We start from the raw sequence: 27,847 nt of genomic DNA on the forward strand, positions 1-27,847 counted from the left end.
CTCTGGCACGTACATGCCCCTGCACATATGCACACACACATAAACATAAGCCCATCAAAATCTTTGTGTCTGTGTGTGTGGCATAAAGAAATGTTCCAATGTTTATAGTTTAGATTAACATTATCTATATTTATAGTAGCAGGCCGTTCTGGCCAAGGACATTCAAGGTACCATTTGTCTTCACTATTCCCACATTACCCACTAGGGTGGACATATTAATGAATTGTTTTTATATAGTGATTTTCCTCATTTTTCCTTGAGTTCCATTCATAAATGTTAAGGACACGTAACACTATATGACAGGCAGAGGGGGAAGAAACAAATTCAAGTTGTGTGCAGGAGAGAGACAAGAAGAGAGAATGAGAAAGGAAAATAAAAGCGAGGGATTGGTAAAAAAAAGATAGAACAAGTCACAATCAAAGAAACTCAACTAGTGATAATAAAAAATAGAAAAACATGTATCCGATCTAAACTTTGAGAAAAGTGAACCGGGCATGTGTCTAGCTGGTGATCATTTCATTACTGCACCATAATGATCACATTTAGAATTTGGGAATCTAATCTTATTAACAGTTGAGTCGTGTGTGGGTTAAAAACTAACGATAATAAATAAAGCCACGGCCATGGCATGTGTGGCTGGAGTGTGTGCATGTGTGTGTGTGCTGAAAAAAAAATCCAGTATTACGGTAATACACAACCTAGGCTCTGTAAACGGGTATGTAAATGGAGGGGATCTTAACAATGGGGGCCCACCATAGCTAGCAACAGGCTTGTTTACAGAGCCTACTCTGTGTATTCACTTAGGACACACACAGTACGTACAGGTAGCGGATAGTGAGGAGATAGTCACTGATTTTGACAAAAAGTTATTTTGACAAAAAGCATATCTCCAGAATCGCTGACTCCACCTTTAATCCTTGGTTTTAAGGTTAGAGAATGTTTTAGTTTAGGGTTAGGGTAAGGCTTAGAGTTAAGGCATTTAGTTTTGTGGTTAGGGTAAGGGTATATGCATTATGACAATGAGTGTCCTCACAAGTATAAAAACACGTGTGTGTGTGTGTGTGTGTTTGTTTGTGTGTGTGTGTGTGTGTGTGTGTGTGTGTGTGTGTGTGTGTGTGTGTGTGTGTGTGTGTGTGCGCGTGTGTGTGCGCGTGTGTGTGTGTGGTTAGTCCAGTTAGTGCTGCTGACAACAGATTGAATGGATTCATTCTTTCTTACAGTTCTGACCGTGTCATTTATACAGTATGTGGGAGTCATCAGACTAAGCAACCTTTTCCACTCTGCTGCCAGTTTGCAGATTTGCTTTCAAGTGTTTTTGAGATTCCCCTCTGCACACCACTTTTATGAGCTGTTATGTGCATATTTGTGGCTGATTTTTTCAGCTTGTGCAAAAAATCTCCGAAAATCTCCAATGCTGGAACCAACAATTTTCTTTTACATTTTCATAAATCACAGGCCTCTCACATCTTGAGTTTTTGTCAAAAGCTAAGTGATTGTCTAGACTCTGTCTGCATGTTTGATAAGTAGTCTTTGTTTACGTGTGAATCACCGTCTGGAGTACTAAGCTGTTTGTGTAAACAAGGCGATGTAACTAATAAGGCGGATGCTGTGTGCATGTGTGTGTGAAACTTGGGGGCGTTGATTGTTTGTCGGGCTGATGCAGTCTCACTGTAGCAGACCGGCCGTATTTGATGTGGGATTGATCGGGGGCCAAACATGGAGTCTGGCTTTTGGTAGAGACTTTGGTTTCCCAGAACAACTGCTTCCTGTTTTCCAAACCAGCTTAAAGTATAGGAAATTGTGTGACATAGACTGTGTGTGTTTTCGGGCGTGTGTGTGTCTGTGTGTCTGTCTGTGTGTCTGTCTGATGTTTTATCAGTGTGTAATGGGCTTTGATCTCTGGGCATTTATTCAGATTATTGAAGAAGTGGTAGCCTTCAAGATGGTTATGGTATATTGACGAAAAAGTTGACATGCCTGGGATATGTCACTCTTGTAACTTCAATGGGAAACTTGTGTTTTCAATTTTAATTCCATTTAAAAGTCTATCCCATTGGTAAGGTGGTGAGATGCAGCATTTTTATATTCTTTCCACAACATTTGGGTAAGTTAGTCATTATGATCCTTATATTTTTTATTAAATCAGATCCCATTGTTTCCTACTTATTTTCAATGCATTACTCTTTATACTATAATTTTATGTCAGTGGTCATGTCTGCCATTTCCGTGCTTGATTCAACTTACCTACCAAAATGCAAGGGACTCGCAAGAAACGATGCATGCATGATGTTATTCAACTTTCAAAATGCAGAAGAACATGAAGAAGCTTTCACAGTGACTGAGGACTTAGGTTATCGCCTGGCTGTTTTTTTTTTTGGGGGGGGGGTCTATGTTAGGCTTTGGGGGGGCATGTCATTGAGAAAATCCATCCCAAACTCACATGTCGGAAGCAGCATCTCTTTGAAGGCAAGGAAGGACACAAACGTATACACCCCTCCCCCCCCCCCCCCCCCCCCACACCACGTTACATACTCCCTAATGTCGTCAGAGAGTGAAGCGGCACAGTCCCGCCGACAGAAAAAAAGGTGTCTGTTCCATCTCAGGCAAATAACAATAAGCCCAGGGCCGGATTCCAATGGGCTTTCTCTTTGAAATGGGATACCGGCATACGCATTACAAATATATCTCTTGTTTTATCTTCCGGGCCAGGCCCATGGAAAAATTATTCCAAATACCTGCCGCGCTTTATCTGGAACCCTGGAATAGGTTCGGCCCAGCCGGGAACACGAGGATGTCTAAAATAAGGCCTCTATTACGGGATGGAGTGGAGATGGATGGGACAGAGCGGGAAGGGACGGGGATCGGGGGTATTTTAGGTGTATAGGCCATGTGAAAAAGGGCTTGTTGCGGGGGCTTGGAGCTGCTTTAAAGTCTACTATGTGGGCCGCTGTCAGCTGTTGTATAAACTGCATGTGTTAGGGGAGGGTTTGTGTGTGTGTGTCTTTGTGTGTGTGTGTGTGTGTGTGTGTGTGTGTGTGTGTGTGTGTGTGTGTGTGTGTGTGTGTGTGTGTGTGTGTTTGTGCGCGCGCTCATGTGGGCTCATACGTCCATAGCGGAGCTGGGTGTATAAATACAATTTTTCCTACAGATGTTCTCACCTTGACAAATCTGTTCTTGGCCTGTATGATACTTCTTGGCATATGGCACGATGGCCCAACGTAACTCAACCTTTATTTACTTTCCTCAACCTCTCCCTGCCCCTGTTCAAACCATTGCTTCTTAAGAACAACATTTACATTTGCGGTTCTTAACTGATGACGGTTTCCAGAGTGACTGATAATAAACGAGCATTTCTCAAGGACTTGGACAGGACACGTGGCCAGAGCCAGACACAAACACACACTGACTGCTGCTGCGGGGATTTCAAATTATGATCCCTCGTTTACTGCAAAGGTCTTTCAATGATTAAGTGCCAAAAGATGTTACCGCTCCCATTCAAATTAAATATGGATGGTATTAAAAAACTAAAGCAAGAATGAAAGCTTTATACTGTACATCTGAAAGATTCTTTTGAACATTGTCATACTGCAATTAAAGAAGATTCAGACTTGTATCCAGGTAAGAAGAGAGGAGTTAAGGAGAGAGGGAAGGTAGAAAGACGAGAACGTGGGAGAGAACTGAGTGGCAATAAGGAGTTAAGGAGAAGGTATGGGCAGAAGAACAGAGAGAGGAGAAGAGACGATAAGAAGAGAAACTATTTCATAAGATGTTGAGAGAGAGAGAGAGAGAGAGAGAAAGCTGTTGAAAGTGTGTCCTTGAGGAATTCTTTTTATCTTCCTGCCTCTGTTTGGTTGGACGTGTCAAGGAGTCTGTCACCGACGCCTGTAAGACTCCTGCTGACATTTCCTTCAGCATTGGAGTGTGTTTGAACGCCACGTACCAGACTCACCCTAGAAAACACTGTGTCGTCTGCATAGTTCCCATGGCCGAATGGAGAGGGGGGCGGCATAGTCGTCATACCAGCGATGCCAAGACACCAGTGGCCAGAGATGCCGATCTTTTGAAACTCATAAGAACCAGATGATGTTACAGTGTCCAAAACCAACTACCAGACAGTGAAGGATTACTCATAGGGCAACCATGACAGAGAAGTGACCATGGTGCCCATCTGGCAGAGCAGTGCAATTAATTTAACTTTTATTTATCCTCGAGAGACCAATTGAGGGGTGACCCTCAATTGGTCTCATAGATGAATGGTTCTCAGCCAGGTGTTTGGACCCACCCTCCTAGGGGATTCAAGATAATTTTATTTTGGTTTTGTGGTAATAATGTATTATTCCTCTTTCGTAATCAGCTGTTGACCTTCCTACAGCACATATGCTCCCACGTGACAGGGGACCAAAAAACCTTGACAGGCTCTGCCATACGTGGTGTTACGGCATCACTTTAGGCATTACATGTATGCGTTTCAAGAATTGACATGCAAGCCTGCGTACAAAGTGTGTCAAGTCCGACCCTGATACCTTGGCGCTTAAAACAGTATCGCCACACACTCAACCCGATGCTGTTTTCCAGAGCTAGAATCTAAACTTGTTTGGCTGAATAAACTAGGCCAAAATTGATTTTAACCACAAGTTATGGGTGAGACAAAGCAGCTGTCATTCTATCCTTTGAGGTTATCTCCCTTAATCTATTTCCCCCTACCATTATACAGCAGAAATGCTTCTTGAAGTACAGTTTCATAATTAATTTGAATAACAAGTTTGATTATTCAAATTCAAGGAAGTTGGGCAAGTATGTTTTATGGAGATAAACTTGAAGGCTGTCAAGAGGTGGAGAAGGAATGAATGCCTTTTTTCAAAATGCTCTTTCTGAGCTTAAACGCCTCTGGAAACCCGCTACTAAAATAGTAAAAAAAAACTATATATGATTGAAGTTGGGTGTCTCAATAAGCTTTGACAGAAATCTGATTCAAAATAAATGTTCATAAATATTATAAAAACTTTAACGGTGTAGTCTAGACCGTTTGACAGGCCTGTGCCGGAGTGGCCATATCAAACTACCTCTATGTCAACGTTCATTGTCTTTAGAGAACATTCGGGCAGAGAACTACCGTGATTGGTCCAAAATACTTAGTGTGTCATAAGAACCAGAACATGGGCTTTAAGTGTGCAGAGCCTTCCTCTTTTCTTTCTTCCTTTTGGCCTTTTGTAGCAACCTAGCATTTACAGGTGTTAAATCCTATAATGTGATTGAGCTTCACATGGTCCACTATACTTAATGAAAAATGTATTCTGCTCTTTTTCTTTTTCTCTCTCCTACACCATCTCTCCTGTATTCTACCCATCTCTCCTCCAGGGCCGACAGTGGCAATATGACGCAGCCAATGAGGGGGGACCAGGCCCACCAGCCGGCCCCTCCAGCCCGCAAGTCGGGCAGCCTGTCCTCGCCAAGCGCCGCTCGCCGCCTATACAGAAACTTGTCTGGAAAGTTCCGTGTGGGCGCCAACCCCCCCTCCCTGGAAGACAGTGTGGTGTCAGGACGGGGAGGAGACAAGGAGAAGCTGCGCAAAACCACCATAGTAAGTCAGAGAGAGAGAGAGAGAGAGAGAGAGAGAGAGAGAGAGAAGGAAAAAATAATAAGCCTATGGAACATTGTACACTAAAAATAGTCAGGAAAAACATATAGACTTGGATAGTAAAAACAACCTCAGATAGTAACATCATACCATACAACCATCCATCCAATCTGCCTGCTGTAGACCAAGTCCAGAGTTATATTGTGAGAAACATTGTACCTACATGGCTTTGTGCGGTTGGAAATTGAGTTGAACCATGAGTCCCAACATCCACTGATACTTAGCTGAAAAAGGTATCACAAAGTCAGCTTTTGATAGGCTTTTTCTTTTATGATGTCAAGTAAAACTAACCCTCTTTTTGATCCACAGTTCCAGAGTAATGAAGCGTTGTTTGAGGCAGTGGAGCACCAGGAGTTGGACCTGGTACAGCTGCTCCTGTCCCAGTACAGTCTGGAGGAGCTGGACCTCAACACCCCCAACAGCGAAGGCCTCCTGCCCCTCGATATCGCCATCATGACCAACAACGTACCCATGGCCAGGCTGCTACTGCGAGCTGGTGCCAAGGAGAGTCCTCACTGTGAGTAGAGGAACACAATGTACTGTACCTGCATTCGGTTTTTTTAGGGATCATTGGAATCTACATTAGGTGCTGTCCATAGAGCTCATGACTCAGGAATACAAATTGCATCCACTTTAGTATTACACCACCAACAATGTGAGGTATAAGTTCAATTCTTCATTTTACAGCACAACACTAACATTCAATGGTTGGACTTCATTTGGTGTATTTGAACAGTGTAATCAAACCCTTAAAGGAATACTTCACCCATACGGAACCAGCGTTCTATCATTATAAAATAACTATTATAATATAATGAATGAGGTTTTTCTTCCCTCAGTCTTTCCTTAGTCTTCCCTTGGCCCAGCTGTCCTGTTAATCCTAACCCTTACTGTGATGTCACAGTAAGGAAACTGTAGGGTTAGACAGTGAGACCATAAAACACTCGTTCTGCCTTTTCTCAGGCTAAGATGATCCGATTTCAATTTTTTTTGCACATTTATACTAAATAGGATCTCCGAGTTCAATACACCTTCATATTCCAACCGGTGAAGTAGGCCTGTAACTTCTTTTTAAGGGAAGTCACACAGAGATGCTTATCGATACAATTTATATAACTAGATAGTCATTACAATCTCTTCTTCTATATAAATGATCAGAACATCTCTTGTGGGGTCACCTTGATGTTTCAGTTCTAGTTAACTATTTTATTTAGATCTTAATGTTGCTCACAACTGATACCAGACCAGTGTTTGTCCGGGCTTTAATAGCCCCTGTATGGGCATCTGTTGTTGTGGAAGCCAAAAGCTGCTGTCACGACAACATCAGAAACCACCAAAGAAACCGCAGGTGTTCCCGAAGCAACGACTACGCACACGCATAACTCATAATAACACAATCTCACATCATGCATACCAGTGAAGCATTCGTCCACACATTACTACTGACACACTCCCGCATCCCTTTCTGTTTTCGGCAGGCAATGAAAACATATTAAAGGCGATGAAGGGGCGGTAATAATGATTCAATCTTAGTCATCTTCTTAAGCACTTTTCACTGTCTGCGATCTGCTGAGCCTCTGCTCCCTTCCTCTGTTAATGATTAGAAACTAGCCAGTGCGGCTCCTAGGCTGTTTGTGTTTGTACTTGTGAGCGTGCATGCACACACACACACAGACACACATACACACACACACACACAGAAACACACATTTCTCCAGAGCTGAGCCAGACGTCCTATAAAGGTATCATTAAATTGAAAACACTTGAATGGAAAGTGATGTTTACTGAAGTTTGCTCTTTGATTGTGCTCTCTACAAAACTCAAATAACTCTTGAGAGAGAGAGAGAGAGAGAGAGTGTGTGTGTGTGTGTGTTGGTGTGGGTGTGGGTGTGTATGTGTATGTGTACAAAAGAAAGAAAGAAAGAAAGAAAGAAAGAAAGAAAGAAAGAAAGAAAGAAAGAAAGAAAGAAAGAAAGAAAGAAAGAAAGAAAGAAAGAAAGAAAGAAAGAAAGAAAGAAAAGGGAGAGAACAACAGCACATAAAGGCTCGCCTTCTATTTTTTATTAGCATGTACTAATCAAACTCCATCTGAGAGGAATTGACATCAAACACTGTGCAGACTTTTCCCTGAGCTTTGAAAGGAATTGATTCCGATGCTTATTGATATTTGCCACGCTTGACTTCAGAGTGTGTTTTGCCAGAGAGACATGGGCAGACAAAGACTATCAATCTAATTCTCAGAAGCAACGTCATATTATAAATCCCTTGGTGGCTCTCAATGGGACAAAGCCACTTTATGTAATGTAGGCTGTAGGCTGATCCCAGCCTTGATGTGAAGTAAGGACATATCAAGACGCACATACACACTGGTGACAGCATCTGGAACAGTTACGACTGCTGGAGGGACCGCTGGAAATAATGTAAATCGGAGAGATCCAGAGTTATTCCTATCTGTCCAAGAGTCCAGGGAACCCTCAGTAATAATCCTAACTTGAGCCCTATAACCCTAACCTGAAAACGACCCTGACACCTCGCCTAAACCTATTTTTAAGAAAAAGTGAGTTAGGCCATTGAGTCCTCACCACAAGCGGCTGAAGAGAACAACAAAAGTGACACCCAGAAGAGACACTCGGTTTCAAAGAGAAGCCCACAGCCACCGAGGAGACACGGAGCGAGCCGCAGAATGAAACACCCAGATGGACATTTTGACACGGAGCTTTAAACTTACTGTCAACAGTGGAATCTAACGCTCAACAGTGGAATCTACAATGAACAAACACAGACCACACAGACTAAACACAGACACTCCACCAGTCCCAAACACTCCCAAGAATGACCAGCCACCAAAGAAGAAGAAGTACAGTATGCTACTGTCCTTTGTGACTGTATAACAGCTTTACATTACCTTTTCTATACCTTTTTATTTTTGAAAAAATCTGTACATGTTTGCAATTTCAAGTGTATTTGGAATTGGGTCTTTTTTGTGTTACGCCACCACCAGCCTCTATCACTAACCACACAGCCCCATGATTTGAATATTTTCATTGGGTGTTACATCTCATTTACTATAGTGATATGTTTTTATTTAAGTAAACATCACATTGTTGTAGAAACACCCTCTCGTAAAAACATTCCTCTGATTGAGGCTATGAGAGGCTGTGGTGAGTGATATAAATAGATTACTTATTTCAAATTTTCCAGCAGTTTTTGGGAGAAAAACAGTTCTGCATTGGCAGCTTAAAGTGATGCCTATGCACGTTCCCACCATATTGTGTTCCCTTATAACCGCATATGAAGAAGACCCCTCCCTCTCTAGTTGCCACTCTCACTTTCATTGCCACATTTTCTGTGTCATTTTTGAGCTGATGTCATCCCTAAAGAGGGGTTGCTTTGTTAAATGAAGTTTATTGGAGAATCTGCCGCAGCACTTTGGCAAACAAAAACATTTAAAAAAAGAGTGGCCTGCAACAGCCATTTGCAAGGCAGAGGGTTTCTTGAAATGTCAGAATAGCCATGTGCATATGTTACCTATCTAATAATTAAATTCCTGAAAAAATCCACTATTTTATATAGTTGTACTTGATTAAATAGTTCTACTCAAAGTAGGTGATGTTTGTACAGGAGAATTCACTTTTAATGAGTAAAAAGTTCCCTATTGTCATTTCACGGCATTTTTTTGCATTAACGCTTCGGATTTTTGGTTGGAAAAAAACAGCCCACTCAAATGAATAGTGCAGCATTGTTAAGCTCTGAGCTGTATTTACCAACTTGCCCTTTTTTATGTGTGAATTAAAAGCATTTTTTATGGATGTCAAAGTAGTTTGGAGATTATGGAGTCACTTTTACCATCTGCCTAAGTGGGATTAAACTGTTTATTTTAATACAGTGTGCGTGCATTGACTTCTCCATCTCTTTCTCATCATCTCTTCTTTGTGTGTTTTTTTTTCAGTTGTGAGTCTGGAGGGCCGGGCGGCGCATTTGGCCACCTTGGTGCAGGAGGCAGAGCAGCGTGTGTCAGAGCTACAGGCCCAGGTTGGGAGCGAGGGTGAGGGGTGTGACCGCGAGAGGCAGCTAAAGGCCTGGGAGTGGAGGCTGCGGCTCTTCCGACGCATGCAGACAGGCTTCCAGCATGCTAGTAAGGCTCCTTCCTGGGTGACTTTGTTTGATGGTAATGTGTGCTGAGCGTTTTGAGCCGAGTTTTTTGCACCTTTTTCCTCTGCTGGCATTCTGTCTGGGCTGGACTTAATGGCTTCCACACTGCAAATGACTCCTCGTGTGTCTTTGTGTGTGTGTGTACGCAAGCTTAACACGCCTGTATTCCTGCTTTAATTTTTTATAGGCATTTCATGACACGCTTAGTAGCAAAGTAGACAGCCGCCCCCACCACCTTCCCCGAAAAAACAGACATGCTCACTCGCACATACTTTCACCTCCTCCCTTCCACACAAACCAATCTGTACTTAGATGCAAGAGAAAAAAGAAAAAAAAAACACGTGAACATGGATGGAAATTATGCACTTTGTGTCATAATGATGTTTATGTAGTTGCATTCACAATCACGATAAATGACATCCTTAGCCTCATCCTGTCAGTGTTGATTGAGGTGACATCCATTTGTGAAGATGGCTACAGACTACAGATGCGGCTTTGTTGTCTTTTCCAACCATTACTGTCTGGTAATTTGCTTCAATTTTCACAGGCATTCATTACTTTGACAAACTTTTTCCCGCTTCTGAAACTGAGCAATGCGGTGTGCAACAGACCAAGGAAGACTAAATTACGTCATTACATTTCGCTGCCAATTGTAATGCGCTCCCATTATAAAAAGTTATGATGTGCATTTTATGATCCTAGTCTACTTGTGTTTACCTGTCTGTCAGTATCTCTACTTATTAACTGGCTGTCTTTCTGTCTGTCTGCCTTAGACCCTCCAGAAGCCCCTAGTGCAGTTCGCCTGTCTGTTAGCAGCAGCAGCAGTCTGAGGGTGGACTTCCAGGAACCTCTGTGTGTCAACTCTGCTGTGGTTACCAAGTACAAAGGTCAGCCATCACTAACCACTCTTTATTACAACATTTAAGGTTCTGGTGCTAAATAAGATGGCAAAATATTTTAAAGTTTGCAACAACAAAAAAGCAATTATTGTTACATCGATTTTCTTAATGCCTTTTTCATGGGTACGCTCACCCAGGAACTACAGCTTGCATAGTAAAAACACTACCTCTTTTGTCCAAAGGGGGTTCAAGAATTAACAAAAACTGAAAGTTCCTCAGAGCACCTTTAAGAAGTAAAAAAATTAAAATTAAAATTTGTATCATAGTTGTGTATATTTGACTTGTTTGTATGTATTTTGCAGTGAGCTGGAGCACTGCGCCTTCATTGAGTCCTTTGCTGGGTGAGATGATGGTGGACGACACCACTCTGCTACAGTGCAACATCACAGGACTCACTTCTGTAAGTGACTGACGGACTGAACTCTTGCAGCATTTTTCAGGATTGAATCAGCAGAAATACATGCTACACTTATTTTAGTGGTTAGCTAATCTACTGTTTATCCACGTGTATATATCCTCCCCCTGCTCCCTTGCACATCACACCATTTTCACATAAATCAAGTGAAGCAGTCGTATATTCCTCTGTCCCGACCTTAGTATCTAAGAACTAACAGATAAAAAGGGATAAAAGGATACAATCCTGTATTAACTGGTAGTTTATGGGTGACAAAGCAACACAAAGAGCCACTAAGCTTTTAGCTTCTCCAGCTGTTGGCGCTGACCGATAAAAAATGTTGGGAGTTATTCTGCCACATTAAGGCCCCAGATACTATTCTCATGAGAGCTTGAGGCGTTGGCTTGAAGGCATTTCCCAAGCGACTCTCTTCTACTTTATCACATACATCAAACTCCACACACAAGTTTTAGTCACCATCAACCTCGAATGGTGGGAGGTGAGAGACTTATGACCCTGCTAAAAAACACAATAGGAAAACATGGTTTATTTATTATTTGTTTGAAAGTCTTGGCTCCTTACTATTCTTAAGCAACAGTTGCAAAACAGCCACCAACATAATAAAAAAGAGCAGCTTGGTAGCCTGCCACCTGATTTATGTTTGGCATTTTTAAGCGGGCATGTAGACAAATGGACGCTCCACCGGTTGTTTGTTATTGTGTGAGAGACACCCCCTCCCACTCACACACACACACACACTTTTGAGACCCCTGCTGCCAGCCAGAGCTCAATCCTGTCACATGACAGGGGTCAAGGCGAGGTCAGGAAGTGTCGGCGGCTGGTTTGATTGATCTGGCTGAGAAAGGAGAGACAGAGGCCTGCTGTCTGCACACTGGGCACAGAGACAGACAGAGATTTTAGCTGGACCCTTCACCCTCCACACACACACACACACACACACTCTCACTCACACATACACTCACACACTGAAGCAATACAGACATGGACCTAGCAAGAGAGACCCTCACACATCCATCCATATAGAACATTAATAGACACTGCTCTTTAGGTTGTAGTTGTGTGACTTAACTGGTGTGTCCTGTCCTTACAGGGGACGTATTGCTATGTCCAGGTGTCAGCCTACAACATGAAGGGCTGGGGACCTGCACAGGTTTCCACCCCTGCCTGTGCTACACCTTCCAGTAAGTCTCCATTGTGTGTGTGTGTGTGTGTGTGTGTGTGTGTGTGTGTGTGTGTGTGTGTGTGTGTGTGTGTGTGTGTGTGTGTGTGTGTGTGTGTGTGTGTGTGTGTGTGTGTGTGTAGCCATATGTGCATGTTCATGTATGTGCCTGAACTTTACATCAAGCAAAACATAAAACTTCCAGTTAACAGCAGCTCCGCACAAGACCCCTGAAGGGTTTTTGGCTGGCGTCACTAAATTAACACCACAGCGAAGTGCTGTTCACACAGGACTTAGCTGCAACATGTGCGTATGCGTGTTCCCACACATAAAGGGACTTGGACATTGCATTATGTCACATCCACTCAATCAATTTGGTTTTTCCAACGTCATTCCAGCGTAGCTTTGACATCATTAGGCGTGGGGGGGTGACAGCTGGACCCTCCTCGGCCAGCAGGCTGGGTGGGTTTGGAGACCCCTTCTGCAGACGTCAGTGTGTGTAACCATAGCCTCAGGATGGTGTTTGGGGCTGGCTGGCACTAGAAGCTGCGCGGGATCAGCCAAGAAGTTAACCGTAAAGTCATGTGCAACAGCTGAGGTGTTGACTCACCAAGGAGCTCTGACTTTCTTTCTTTCTTTCTTTCTTTCTTTCTTTCTTTCTTTCTTTCTTATCTATCTATCTATCTATCTATCTATCTATCTATCTATCTATCTATCTATCTATCTATCTATCTATCTATCTATCTATCTATCTATCTATCTATCTATCTATCTATCTATCTATCTATCTATCTATCTATCTACAGTATCTATCCATCCATTTATATATCTATCTATCTATCATTTATATATTTAAAAAAAAATATTTGAAGTTGTCCAATAAGTCACAAATTGAGGTCTTTAAAAATATCTTATTTTTTATAAATGTTTTTTTTATATTTTTTTTATGTCTGGTCAAACAGGATTCATGTGAAGTCATTATTTCAGTGAATTTATTTATGAGATTAGTTTTTTTTATTGATGTGTGTGCGGCATGTGATGTCTGTACGGCTTGGTACACACCTACTGTAAGAGAGCTAACATAGATACTGTGACTGTGTGCGTGTTGGCACACTAAGGGCACATCTGGGAAACACATGAACATGTTTGTTTTCATGTGTTTCACCGTGTTTTTCAGCAAGTGCGTTTGTGTGTGTGTGTGTGTTTGTGTTTGTGTGTGTCTTTATTCTAGGAGACTGGGCTTTCCCTCTTTTTTTCTACTGTCCACCAACCTCCCTCCCTCCCTCTCTCGGAGCTAATTTCGATGTTGCGTGTTTGTGTTTTCCATTTGGGCCTACCACTGGAAATATTTGCATGTCTGTGCTGTAGCACGCGGCGCAGCCCCAACAGTGGGGGCCTTATACCGGGCCGTGGACGCCCATTAAAGGGCCCGCTTGTCCTGTCGGGACAGGCACCTTTCCGGGAATAGAGCTCACCGTGTTTCAGCCCCACGCGCCCTCCGGGGGGTTCCAGGAGAGGGAGTCAGGGTGGTGGTTGATGGGAGTAGGGGTGGGCGAGTTATCGCTGACACATCCTCCAGTGAGCAAGCAAGGATGCTGTCTTACTAACACAGTGAGCAGAAGGTGCCGAAGGATAGTTTTCTGTAGTGCTGCACACAAATGAGGAGGAAAGGGAAAGTGTGTGTTTGTAATATAGTGCACAGTATGTACGCATAACACAGGAAGAAAGGGGAGAAAAAGAGACTCAAAAAGGATTGAAAATGGTCAGAGATAGGGGGTTCTATTCCAATAATTTTACAAAAATCTGTCGTAGCGAGATGTGTGCAGTATTACTTTCCTCACTCTGTCACTGGGGCAACCACACCATGTGTGTGTGTCTGTGTCCATGTGTGCGCGCGTCTGTGTGTACATACTACAGGTGATAGACTGTTCTGAGCCCAAATATGTACAGGCCAGTGGTTCTCAGTAGGTCTGTCTGTCAGCCAACCACAGCTTTCTCACACTAGGGTGGGTGTTGTTTCCTATAGTACACACACTAGAACTGTTTGAGCAATGGCCCGTCTCACACGCCTCACACTTTCTACTATTGGAGACTTCAGGAACAGGGCCAGCACAAGATTTTTTGGGGGTCCCAGGGAGAATTTGGTTCACCCACCCCCCACCCCCAATCTAATCCCCAGCCTTGTCAAACAATAGTGAAAGTGTCAGTTTAGTTTAATCTAGATGACTGCTAAACAAAAGTCCCCTAAACAAAGACAATGTACGTCTATAAAGTGACAATGTGTATTTTTAAGAGTGTCTCGTAAATTTACAGTAAGTCTCTGGGACTCTGCCTGCTGCTGCTGAGTGGTGTGATTGGCGCATGGTTCAAAAGAACAAGTCTTCCATAAAAGTTAAAACAAGAAGTCCAGTTTATTTTCATTTTAATAAACGTATTGGCTCCAATGTTCCTTAATCCAGGTTCAACTATTTCAAATAAACCAAATAATGTTGATGTATTGCAACGTTGCTTCCACAGTAGCAACCTGTCCAAAATAAAAACCTTACAAGGTATGCACAGCAAAAAACAAGGAAATGACACGTGTCTCTCAATTTTTAATAAAATAAATAAACTTCTGGATTCAAGCATGCTGGTCTGGAAACATAGCTCCAAAGGGGAAAATATATCTTTGTTCCAATGTTCAAACCTCCTTTTGGCAATATTCAAAGTGTTGTTATATAAACTGGGAACATTATATCTAATACCTGATGTACCTAAATACAGCAGGTGATCCTAGTACATACATGTCAGCCGATCCCTCGAAACCCATGTTAAAAATGTCTTAAGCATACAGTATACAGTTATATTAAGTAAATGCTGCCTAATAGTAGATAATGTGGTGGAAATACAACAAAGTCAAGACCAGTGACCAGAGTTAAAGCCATACAAGCAGCTCTGTGTCACTTGTCTTGTGGAACTCAGTGCTAAGATAGGCATGCTAAAATGCTCACATTGTCAGAATTATAATGTTTACCTTCTTCACCTATTTAATTTAGCACGTTAGTACGCTAACATTTGCTAATAAGCGCTAAACACAAAGCACAGATGAGGCTCGATGGGAATGTCATTTTGTACCATTGCAAGTATACCAGTACTGGACTAAATTCAAATTAGACCACAAATGTCTGTCCCAAATTGAATGACAATCCATCAAATTGTTATAGATATTTCAGTCTCGACCAAACTGGTCGACGGACCGACATATGACATCCCTAGAGCCATGCAATTAGCAAGTAGATAATTTAGTCTTGCAACCAGAGTATAACAAGACAAATATTTAATAAGCATTTCAGACGTGGAGTGACTTTTCATTTCCCCATCTTCTGCATCATTTACTTACAGCACAGTTAAGAGACATGTCTATTATGTTCTTAAATAAGCATCATGAATGATAAATAGAACATTGCATGGTAACATTTCTAATATTGTCTTTCTTTCCTCTGTTTACAGGTTGGAGGGATATCGACGGCCGCGCTCCACGTCAGAAAGGCCAGAAGGAGGCGCTAGATCAGTTACTTGGAGAGATAAAAGAAGCTCATCGCCACTGTGTCTGCCATGGTATCAACAACTTTTTTTGATCGATTTGGTGTGCTTGTTAATTGAAAGACTTAGAAGTCATACAATAAGTTTTGGTTGAGCCCTGGTGAAACCCAAACAACCAAACTGATGTACTCATTGAACTACATACGTATATGAGCACGTTATATCATCCTAGACGTTTTAAAATTGCCATTGATTCAATGACAGGGTAAAGTGTTGAAATTACGAAACACAAATCAAGTGAATATCAGTTTTAGGAGTGCCATAAGTTGAGTTGAAGAGTACCAGTTCGGGTGAAGTGCCCCACTGAGCTGTTGCATGAGGTTCTTGCCATTAACCTGAGCTTCTGTTCATTTCTACTACGCACGGCACATTTTAAACAAACACATACTGAATTTTTTAGCCACCGTCTAGTTTCGACTGAGTTAGAGAAATATTCCTGGTGTAAACAAACACGACACATAAGCGATGGACGGTGCAACTCGCAGGTGGAACACGTCTCACCAATTGCTGCGTTTCATCTCACCTTGACAGACACTTTACAATCTCAAGTACGACAAGGTACTTCGGGGGGCCGTACACCCCTAACACAGCATGCCACCTCAAAAATAATACCCTCCCCTCAGTCTCAACAGCCCCCCACCGACCCCCCCCCCCCATCCTCTTATATGTCTTTCCATGACTCAGCCCTTCCTCTGTTGAATACCTCTCTCTCTCTGTGACAAAATGCAGATCAACTTCTCTCACACTCGGGTTGTTTATATCCCCAAACACTGCTGGCTGTAAGCCGGCCTCATAAGTGTCAAAACCTGTCCACACTGACTCTTTTACATGACGGCCAAACTGCCTTAAGCGTTGAGTAAGTTGTCTTTTTTTTTTTTTTTTTTCTCTCTCTCAAACACACCCACACGCCACACAAAACACACTCGCCCACTTACTATTGTCTACTGTGGCCCAGACCATATTTGCAATAGGGCGAGACGCAATATAATAGTCATATTGAGTGGCTCTCGGTTCTTCAGACGGCGACTGATTGAGCTTGGAGAGTTCAGGGCACGGTAGCCAAGGTGGCGTGTCCCGGGGTCATGTTTGTTATTCCTGTAAGAGACGAGTCTCGGGGCGAGAGAGGGCATAAATTAACACTGACTACTGCTGCCTCCCCCCCGCCACTCCCCACAGCCCGCCAGTCGTCCTGTCTACTGTCCATACATATACACACACATAAAGATAGACAGGCACACACGTAGATACACATGTACCACGGAACAGACACAAATATTCAAGTGCATGCCTCTCTCTTTCAACTCGAACTCTCTCTCCCACATGTCCATGTACGCACACCCCCAGTCGCAGGCCGGCTTATAGTACCACACATTCTCCCTCTTGTCCAAACACTATTAATTAAACTGTGAAAGAGGCCTTGACTAACACGGGCAACCCAAGCAGTAGGCCCTACTTGTCTGTCTTACTCAGTGTCAAACAGGGACTGAGGCCAGGAGGACTGGAGCTGAACAGACGTGCGAGTAAAGAGAAAATTTAGGGGAGGTGAGAGGGGTCGAGGGGCGCTGTTTTTTCACGTTACTCCACCTCGACTGGTCCACCTGAAGAGAAAATGAGTTCATTGCGGGTCCTGAATGGGGGGATTTATTGACTTTAAGTGGCCCGGGTCTGGAGTAGCATCACCTGGGAGGGGAGGGGAATCTGTGAAGGGTTTGGGACTCAGGCTTTTCTAATGAGTTGGGAGGTGCGTTATCTCACCAACAGGCGCCCACACAAACACACACACACACACACACACACACACACACACACACACACACACACACACACACACACACACATGCATATACACACACACTTCCCTCTCTCGCCTCCAACCCCCTCCAGGCCCACTAAAAATAAATATGTCCCCACAGACTTAACTGACCTCCCTGTCAGTGAGTGGCAAAGGGTTAAGACACATACAGACACACACACACACAAATTACTACAGCTCCTTGGCTCCACTCGCTCGCATGGCTGTAGCTCAAGACATGCCATGCTCCAGTAGCTATAATATATGCAGGTAAACACACACATACATATACACACAGTTAGTGTCCCTGTGGGATCGGAGAGCTAGTGGTTCCCTCAAGGCCCATAGTCTGCTGTTGGCAGCCAGCATGACTGTCAAACGGTGCCACGCCAGTGGAGCACATGAAATGTCGAAAAACATTCCACTCGCACCGTGTTGTTGGACATGTCAGGTTGGGTTGTCAATTAGGTAACGGCCTGTCAGTGGAAGAGATGTTTCTAGAGTTTGTCAGGACAGGGGTATTTATTGGTGTTAGCAAGAAAAATCAGACCACCAATCAGTCGTGTAGCAGTTTCTCACAAGTGCCCTGACTTTAGGCATCAAGAGCATCATTCAAAAGAAGTATTTTGACTCCCTTTGACTTTTTTCTGTTATGCAGTTGACAAACACTTTTTCTCTCTTTCCCCTGTCTTGTCCAAACAGAACAGTGCAAAGCCCCACCACATGGGAGGAAGCACTCAGTATCCAAAAGCCTGCGCCACCTCTTCCAAACCAACAACAAATTTGTCAAAAGCTTGAAAAGGTAGATGAATTTACATGATGATCTCTATTCCATGAAATGTGACTTTATAAAAATAAAAAAATTATCACTATGGCAAATTCTGAGTTTAATTTGTCTGTTGTCAACAAGTATTCATTTTGAACCGGGCCCATTACATCCACAATGTAATATTAAACATACTAATGTTAACAACTGTCCTTTTTTTTCTGTATTACTTTACAGAGGTCTCTATTTGACATCCATATTCTACAGAGATGACAATGTGCTGGTGACTCCAGAGGACCAGATTCCTATTGTGGAAGTAGAAGATTCTTATCCCAGCTCCCTCATGCAGGACTTCCTCTGGTTTACCAAGGTAGGCAATGGAAAGACAGAAAAAATATATATACTGTACTTAGGTAGAAATGTATAAGAACATTAACTGGGATTAATAAAGACGATCAATGACACAATGCAAAACACATCAATCTGCATACGACTCGCGTATATTAGTCTGAAGTTAATTAAGATAATGATGGACACACCACTACATTTTTTAACATAATCTTCCATCATCCATAAATTATCAAAACTGTTGCAAACCGAACAATAGACCATGAGCAGATGTTTTGCCACCGGATGTATTTGAAAATGTTTTGCATGTCGTGCATCGATCCATGTGGCAGGTATCTTATCTATGGGAGGAGATTCCCTGGCTGCAGCAGTGTCTCAGTCCTTCCCAGTCAGCCTGTTCCTGTACTCTGCAGACACGCCTCAAGATGCTGCAGGCGGTCTCCGTGCTACAGGTAGTGCAGTGGCCCTTAATATCTCAAACTATGCTTGTGTCATTTTAACTGCGCTTGTTGTGGTAACTTAAAACCCCATGACCTCAACAACCGTATTAAATGCTTTCTCTCAAAGGTGGGGCCAGCAATTCTGGAGAATGTTTGTTGTCATAATCACTTTTGGCAAAATCAGTTAATACCTCCTCACCATCTGCTACCTATCCGTACAGTCTGGTGTAAATACACAGCCTAGGCTCTGTGCAACAGTTAGCTAGCAACATGCCTGTTTACAGATCCTAGGCTGTGTATTAACACTGGATTTTCTTTTTACAGGTATTTTAAAATTGATTTTGACAAAAAGTGATTTTGACAACAAGCGTTTCCAAGAATCGCTGACACCACCTTTAAAAGACAGAAATACATTGAACATCGTTACAATGATTTTTTTCTTATTTATATGATGCCTTTCCTCAGGGGATGCTGGGAACCCAGGATCTTGGTCAGGTGTATTTTGAGCCAATCAAAGACAAGCATGGTAACGCCGTGTTGGTGCTGCTGAAGGACATGAACGCCTGTCCCAACCTGGACGGGGTGCGCTGGACGCCGCTCTGCAGACTGCAGCTCCAGCGCAAGTCGGTGTCCTCCCCCGAAGAGCCCACTGCACTGGACATGCTGCTCATCACACTCCATGTGAGAGGACGGCCCAGTGGTTGGGACTTTGTTTACATTTGGAAAAAATGTGTTATTTTTGCTTTTGTTTTGGAGACAGACTTCTTCCACAGCAGTTAGGAATGGTGGTGGTGTGGGGAGGGGGGGTTCTATAGCAGCGGTTGTGGTTTTTATCGGGCTCATTCTTTGCATTTTCTTTTTTTAGATTTACCAAGATGAAATAGTGTAGTGTAAGGCACTTTCGTCAACAACAAAATGTCCCCAAAAGCACTGGAAAACATTTATTTATTGGTATCGCTCTCATGTTTTGAAACTCTCATCCACAGGAAACCAGCAAACACGAGACTCCGTGTCTGAAACAATAGGACTGTAAATGTGCTTCCACTTATGAGTGCTGCTTGTGCAGGCACTTTTTATTTAGATCATTAATCATCAGGACTCTCCTCTTCTCTTCTGTCAGATCTTTTGTTTGGACTCTTGAATTGACTTGCCATCAAATGAATTAAAAAGCCAAATTTCAGATAAAATTTTGGGTCTGTACAAATGTTAGGTATCTCAAATGGACTTAACCTCTAAAAGCTGCTTATTCAGGCTGTGTGCAAATGACAAAGTGGCATTTGGATTTCAGCATTGTGGGCGTGATGATTATGATCTAGCTAATGTTGTTTTGTGTTTGCTTAGTGGCTGTTCCGTTCAGAACGACCACAATCTGGAACTAAACCACAAGTTGATTTTGTCTATACAGCCCGGTAAACTTGATACCATTGTTGCAATGCTGTTTTGTCTCCAGTGTAAGATGGTTTGGCCTTGTGGTTCCAAAACAATGGTAGAGACTCCCTTTGGCAAAACCGCATTTCACTGAAATATTTTGTTCTGTGGCCAGTTATGAACAGATTGTATGATGAAATACATCAAAATGTGCTGATGGGCTCTTTTGCCGTGCTGACTTCCACTTTAAACATGCTGGAACAACTTTAGACTTGAGTCTCACGCGGACAAACAACAGCAAAGCACGGAAAAAAAATAAATAAATGAGGAGACATGCTTGTAGAGACAAAAGAAGAATCAGTCACCACACAATCAACCCTACACAGTCGACACCACTCTTCCGCCCTCTCACACATAGTCTCTGTCCACCTGCTGTTCCCAGGAGAAGCTGGCCTATCACAGGCGGAGCAGGAAGAAGTTGTCTCCAGGCTTATACCTGGGTTACCTCAAGCTGTGCACATCAGTGGAGCAGATCAGAGTGTTGGTTCCCCAGAAACTCCCAAACGTCCTCTGTCACACCAAAATCCGGGACAACAGCAACGTGTCCAGGTGTGGGTCACATGAATGTCAGTGTGTAGAAAGTGTGTAGTGTGTAGAATACCTGTGATGCATTACTGTTAGTGTGTGAGTGTGTGTTTTACGTGTGTGTTGTCCTAGAGAGGAGTGGCAGTGGCTGCAGGCCCTCAGCTGTTTGGAGGAGTCGACGGAAATGGACAATGAAGTGCAAAGTGCTCCACATCGCCTCCTACAGGACCTGCGCAGTGCCATCAAAGACCTGATGGCACACATCAATGTCCCAGGCAATCAGGTCAGAGTTAAGCCAGAGGCCATCTCAAACTCTCTCTGTGTTCCAATACCCATACCTGCATGCTATTAAGGAAGCCAATTAAAAAGTATGTGATTTGTAGTGCAGGGTGTGTGCATACATCTCTGTAGTGCGATTTGCAACACTAGATTTACCAAATGCAAAATAAATGTATTTTGTGTTGTATGAATGGTTTTGACTGATGCCCTGGAAGCAGATTTTAAGCCAAGTTCCAGAGGCAAGCAGTAGCAAGAGTTCAAAGTAATGAAAATGGTTCCAGTGGACAATCAGCCAGTTCTGGTTAGACCACTAATTCAACATGATTTCTGTAAAAGAACACGGATGGAATTCCAGCACAATGGCAATCATTGTCTAGTTGGCTTTAACCTTTTACCACCCACTGTCCCAAATAGCTTTACAGATTGCAAAAATGTACGATGAAAAATATACTTATATACATCATTAATATGAGACTGTCGAACTTAAACGTTAAATATGTTGTTTCCTGAGGAAATGGATGTTCATTTTTTTTATTAGCAACAAATGATAATTGTACCCGTTATTTGCTCCAAAAAATATTCCAACAGTGTATTAGAGATATGCAATAACCCCTTATTACCGTAAACAATGCGTTGGCCATATTTCTTTGGAGTTGGAGCCTGGTTCTGCCTTCGAGATACTTGAAAGGGTGAAAACAGACTTCATGGTGGGCTGGCAGTCTGTGATCCATACCCTGTACTTCTGACTTTTTGTGGTTTGAATGCAACTGGCGATTCACCCTTTACTTCTATCTGTCAAGAAAAAGCTTTAAATTGTATCTGTTTAAAGTGATAACAAGGAGCTGTCAATCAAACTATCTTTATCCTGCTAATCTTGATCAAGAAGGTCACTACATAGATAGAAAAGCTTAAGATATAAGTCTGCATTCTGTCCCTGCTTTGAGGCTAGATTCAAACTAAACTTACATATTGTAGGTTTTTTTTGGGCATCATTGAGCTCACCTGTGTTTGTGTGTGTGTGTGTGTGTGTGTGTGTGTGTGTGTGTGTGTGTGTGTGTGTGTGTGTGTGTGTGTGTGTGTCTAGGCACAGGACTTCCGCATCTACAGCCAGGAGGTGTTGGAGTTTGGAGAGAAGGTGTCCTTCCTGCTCCTCCTGCCCCCTTCAGATGAAGTATGCACCGCCCCTGGTCAGAATAACCCATACTCCCCCCGCTCTGGCTTCCTCACGCTGCCCCTGCAGATCTTTGAACTGGGTCAGTATCTCACAATGCACACGTTCTGCATTGTATAACAAATGTTTCCTAAATCTATATGTTTCTGTCATTAGTGGCACAGCATTTGACATGTATTTTCCTCATTGTGCAATTCCCTTTCTCCCACAGTCCACTTCAACGCTTATTGCCCCAGTTTCATTGGCCAGTACTGCAGAGTTTCGGCTCTGCTGGAGCTGGAGTCCCTCATGTCACAGCAGTCTCTAAGGGAGGCCTTCTCTGAGGCCGAGCTCCTCTCGGCTAAGAAGAAACACCAGCAGGTCCAGGAGCACATGCAGGTATAAGACCATTAGGACGGCCTGTAAAGTCAAGCCAAGGAAAATACAGCTGTGATATATATTATTTATAAATGATATTAGGGCTGTCAAACAATAGTTTTTTTTATTGCGGAATTTCAATAGTTAATTGCGATAAAAAGCATTTATTATCGCATGTTTAGAATTAAAACAAGTTTTAAGTCCATATTCCCAATGAAATACAATTCTTACAATTGCATCTTTATTGAGAATCAAATGTATGCAAATAAAGTTACTTTATGAACTTATTTCAAATCCATGCACTACTGCAACATCTGGGTTACATAAGCTAGATATATTTTATTGTTACTGTGATCAACTATTGCCATCTTGACGTCCAAAACAGCAAATGGAGGAGGTGTGGCGTGATGCGAGGTGGATTATGGACGCCTTGCAGTACGCCCGCTACAAGCAGCCAATGGGTGGAATCTCTGTCAGCTGGATCATCGACTTCTCCAAGGAAGTGCTGCCCGACAAGCCTCCCTCCACCTCCTCACAGCCTGACTTCATGCCCTCCCCCATGCCTTCACCCGAACCCTGCCACAAGCACTCAGGTCAGAATCTACAGAAAAATGTCTATTTCTGATAGTCTATTTTCTTATACCCATTATCAACAAGTACTTTTTTTCTCACTTTTTGCAGATTTTGCCGGCCTATCAGATGAGGAAGGCTCCTCCGAGGTCTTCCTCACCACCGACAGCGACTACGACTCCAGCCGGGCCCAGAGTCCCCGTGAGCTGGACCTGCTGCCCCCCTCTCCCCTGTCCTGCTCGGCCCTGGAGCCCCGCAGCTTCCTGCGCAGTGACGGGAGCAGCGGAGCTCTGAGGGACTCCACCCCAGACGTCCTGCAGGCCTCTGAGCCTCAGCACGGGGGGAGGGACGGCGAGCGCTGTGGTGGAGTGGGGGGCGTCCGCTGTGGAGGGGAGCGGCGCAGAGGGGCTCCGGAGCTGTTCGACAGTGACTTCATACTGCCCAGCAGGCAGATCGAGCTGCTGCACATCACCGAGAAGAGACAGGCCTTCTGCGTGAGGACCAGCAGCCTGGAATTCCCCTCCCCCACCTCGGCCCACCAGCAGCTCTACTGCTTCCACAGCACCTGCCCCTCGCCCTCCTCGTCTCCACAGAGACGCTGGCACAGGCCGTCCTCGGTGGAGCGCTGCTGTTCGGCCGAGCGCTGCCCGCCGCAGCTCCCGCCGGCCCGCACACTGTCACAGGACAGCGGCACACAGAGACTATCATCGCCCACCGCCGTCAGGAAAGGCTGTCATGCCACACTCAGAGTGTACCCACAGTACTGCACGGGTCTGCCCAAGGAAACCAGTGTTAAGGTATGGGGGTATATTTTGACATGTTAAAGTTATAGTGTGTAACTTCTGTTGATTCAGAGGAATTGGGCAGTTAACAACAAAACCGTCTGCATGAGCAAAGCCTTCGGTGATCACGCTTGGATTTTTATACCGTATAAGTCCGGGTTTTTAGCAGTAGAATCCACCACTGAAACATTTCATGGGTTGCTTCTTGGGATTTTTCTGAGCCAGTGTAAGGGGTTGACACCAGTTTGTAAACGCTGCCTTACTAAAAATTTTTTTTAAAAGAGTTTAGTGGAACTAGTAGGCTTAAAACCTTTGTGTCCACTCGTTTGGCGATGGCCTGAATGTAACCGACGGTCAATTACAGTCATATGAAAAAGTTTGGGAACCCCTCTCAGCCGGCATTATAATTGACTCTGCTTTCACAAAAAAAATATAAAAGTGGTATGTCTTTAATTTACCAGGAACAGCTAAGTACTGGGATGTTTTCCAAACAAAGATTTTTTGAAAAGCAGTATTTGGTTGTATGAAATAAAATAAAATGTGAAAAACTGGCTGTGCAAAAATATGGGTACCCTTGTGGTTTTGTTGATTTTAATGCCTGTAACAGCATGTAAAACTGATGAATTTAAACACAAAGTTGGTTGGATTATGTTGTTAAGCCTTGAACCTCATAGAAATGTCTGTTTAATCATGAGAAAATGTATTTTAGGTGCCTAAATGCAAGTTGCACTTCTCTTTGACTCTCTGCTGAAGTGAGACAGAATGGGATCATCAAAACAGCTCCCAAAAGATCTGAAAAACAAAGATTGTTCATTGTCATGGTTTAGGGGAAGGCTACAAGAAGCTTTCCCAAAGGTTTCAATTGTCAATTTCGACTGTAGGGAACGTTGTCAGGAAATGGAAGGACACAGGCACAGTGGCAGTTAAACCCAGGCATGGCAGACCAAGAAAAAACAGGAGCGGCATAGGTGGAGGATTGTGAGAATAGTTGCACACAACCCACAGATCACCTCCAAAGACCTGCAAGAACATCTGGCTGCAGATTTTGTATCTGTACATCGTTCAACAATTCAGCGCAATTTGCACCAAAACATCTGCTTTTTATAAAGACCAAATAACTTAATTTTTGTCTCATCAGTCCAAAGCATTTTCTTCCAATATGAATCTGGCTTGTCTAAATGAGCTTTTGCATACTCCATGCAACTGTATCTGTGGCGTGGGCGCAGAAAGGGCTTCCTTCTCATCACCTGGCCATACAGATGTTTTGGTGCAAATTGCACTGAATTGTAGAACCATGTACAGATACACAATCTGCAGCCAGATGTTCTTGCAGGTCTTTGGAGGTGATCTTTGGGTTGTGTGCAACCATTCTCACAATCCGCCGCATATGCCGCTCTTGTACTTTTCTTGGTCTGCTAGACCTGGGTTTAACTGCAACTGTGCCTGTGTCCTTCCATTCCCTGACAACGTTCCTTACAGTATAAATTGACAATTGAAACCTTTGGGAAAGCTTCTTGTAGCCTTCCCCTAAACCATGACAATGAATAATCTTTGTTTTTAAGATCTTTTGGGAGCAGTTTTGATGATCCCATTCTGTCTCACTTCAGCAGAGAGTCAAAGAGAAGTGCAACTTGCATTTAGGCACCTAAAATACATTTTCTCATGATTAAACAGACATTTCTATGAGGTTCAAGGCTTAACAACATAATCCAACCAACTTTGTGTTTAAATTCATCAGTTTTACATGCTGTTACAGGCATTAAAATCAACAAAACCACAAGGGTACCCATATTTTTGCACAGCCAGTTTTTCACATTTTATTTTATTTCATACAACCAAATACTGCTTTTCAAAAAATCTTTGTTTGGAAAACATCCCAGTACTTAGCTGTTCCTGGTAAATTAAAGACATACCACTTTTATATTGTTTTTGTGAAAGCAGAGTCAATTATAATGCCGGCTGAGAGGGGTTCCCAAACTTTTTCATATGATTGTATATGAAAAGGTTATGAACTATAGCTTTGAAGTTCTTGAAATTGCTGTTGTGTCAGGTTGCATTCTGGGAAAAGGCTGAACGATGTCTTCTTCTCCCGCTGTGTTTCAGCTTTGTGTAACTCCAGGAACGTCGGCGCAGGAGATGGTCCAGCTGGTGGTGCAGGAGATGAATGTGGTGTCGCGGCGCATGCTAGTTAGCGGCGGTGGCGGTGAACAGGAGCAGTGTGTGTACTACAGTCCTGAGCAGTTGAAGCACTTTGGCCTGGTGCTGGTGGTAGACAATAGAGAGAAATGGCTTCAGGATGACTTCTGTCCCCTGGAGCTCCAAAACCCCTGGCTGCGGGGCAAACTGTGTGTTCGCATTAAGGAGTATTCACCTCTAGCTCTCAAACACAGCCGGGCCACCACAGTGTGATACCACCAGAGCACAAGAGAGAATGAGACAGCAAAGGAAAAAATGTGGAGTTCACACAATTATGTGCACATTCTCTTTCCATAGATCCGCATTGAAGTTAAGGAATTGTTCTATTTGTACAAACAGGCTCCTAAACCGTCTTCGGGAATCGCTCTATTTTTCTCTCTCACTGTGGTGTCATGGTCAACAAACTGCAGCTATAACATGTTGTGCCACACTTCTCTGCTGTGTTCCTGTAATGTGAAAAAGCTTCTGTTTCCATGAAATGTGTTCTCCCCGTACATATGAAAGTTTTTTTCTATGAACATCAGAGACTCCTCATGGACACCAAATGAACAATAACGGGAGTGGAACAAAGACAAAATTAGTTTTTTTTATGTGCTGTCAGAAATCACTGGGGGAAATTATTGTGAAGAATAATGGAGCGACACTTCTGGCATGATTGACGCCCCCGGCACATCGGGACGTTGCGCGTTGCCAAAACAGGCAGTGTCGTCGCCTCCCCCCAGCCACACGCGGGCATGGCTTCCCCTACGAACTCTCTCTTTGTGCAATTCCCAAAGAAGCTGCCGGCTGCAGCCTCCCGGCCCCCATGTTCCCAGGATGTGGGCTCTGGACCTGGCTGCACCAGAGGGCTGGCGTCTACACTTGGGGACGCAATCGACACAACGATTATTTGGCCAGTCAACGTGTCACTCAACTGCTCTTGGCCACTCTGCTGTCTGGTAGCGACACAGCCTAGCAAGGGCGAGAAGGCTTGATGGAGTGTGTGTGAGAGAGAGAGAGAGAGAGAGAGAGAGAGAGAGAGAGAGAGAGGGCTACGAGAGGGTTGGGTGGAGGCTGCATCTTTAGAACCTGGCACCGGGCTCTCTGGTGCTCTCCCCCCCCCCCCCCCTTCACAGCATACCCGCTGTATAGTAGACTCAGTCGTAGTGTAGCTAAAATATACAATCATCTCATTTTGTGAAGTAACACAGAATAAAACCAGCTGATTTGGATTTTCAGAACAGAGAAGAAGAAGAAAAAACAACAACAACAAGCAATACTTGACTCCTTTTGTTTTTCTTATAGATGGAAAAAGCATGTAAACCTTCCAGACGTGTGCTGAGTACATCTACAGTACTGTAGTCATGCT

The 27,847-nt window shown here is 43.5% G+C and overlaps 1 protein-coding gene across 1 annotated transcript in view; it reads left to right on the forward strand.

The window, feature by feature from the left end:
- ankfn1b (ankyrin repeat and fibronectin type III domain containing 1b) overlaps positions 1-26,712 on the forward strand; it is a gene marked incomplete at both ends in the record, with an annotated part of 134,784 nt that extends 108,072 nt beyond the window's left edge. Inside the window, 18 exons of the mRNA XM_080049264.1 lie at positions 5,359-5,581; positions 5,948-6,155; positions 9,588-9,773; positions 10,564-10,677; positions 10,992-11,089; positions 12,195-12,285; positions 15,753-15,860; positions 18,340-18,439; positions 18,641-18,773; positions 19,084-19,203; positions 19,657-19,872; positions 21,002-21,168; positions 21,277-21,427; positions 22,508-22,676; positions 22,806-22,972; positions 23,337-23,544; positions 23,633-24,318; positions 26,407-26,712. Of these exons, the coding sequence (XP_079905390.1) occupies positions 5,359-5,581; positions 5,948-6,155; positions 9,588-9,773; positions 10,564-10,677; positions 10,992-11,089; positions 12,195-12,285; positions 15,753-15,860; positions 18,340-18,439; positions 18,641-18,773; positions 19,084-19,203; positions 19,657-19,872; positions 21,002-21,168; positions 21,277-21,427; positions 22,508-22,676; positions 22,806-22,972; positions 23,337-23,544; positions 23,633-24,318; positions 26,407-26,712 (3,451 nt within the window). The remainder of the gene's footprint in view (positions 1-5,358; positions 5,582-5,947; positions 6,156-9,587; positions 9,774-10,563; positions 10,678-10,991; positions 11,090-12,194; positions 12,286-15,752; positions 15,861-18,339; positions 18,440-18,640; positions 18,774-19,083; positions 19,204-19,656; positions 19,873-21,001; positions 21,169-21,276; positions 21,428-22,507; positions 22,677-22,805; positions 22,973-23,336; positions 23,545-23,632; positions 24,319-26,406) is intronic.
- Positions 26,713-27,847: the final 1,135 nt, after the last annotated feature.

Source organism: Ammodytes marinus, assembly GCF_949987685.1.
Source record: "Ammodytes marinus genome assembly, chromosome: 20".
Taxonomy (NCBI): domain Eukaryota; kingdom Metazoa; phylum Chordata; class Actinopteri; order Uranoscopiformes; family Ammodytidae; genus Ammodytes; species Ammodytes marinus.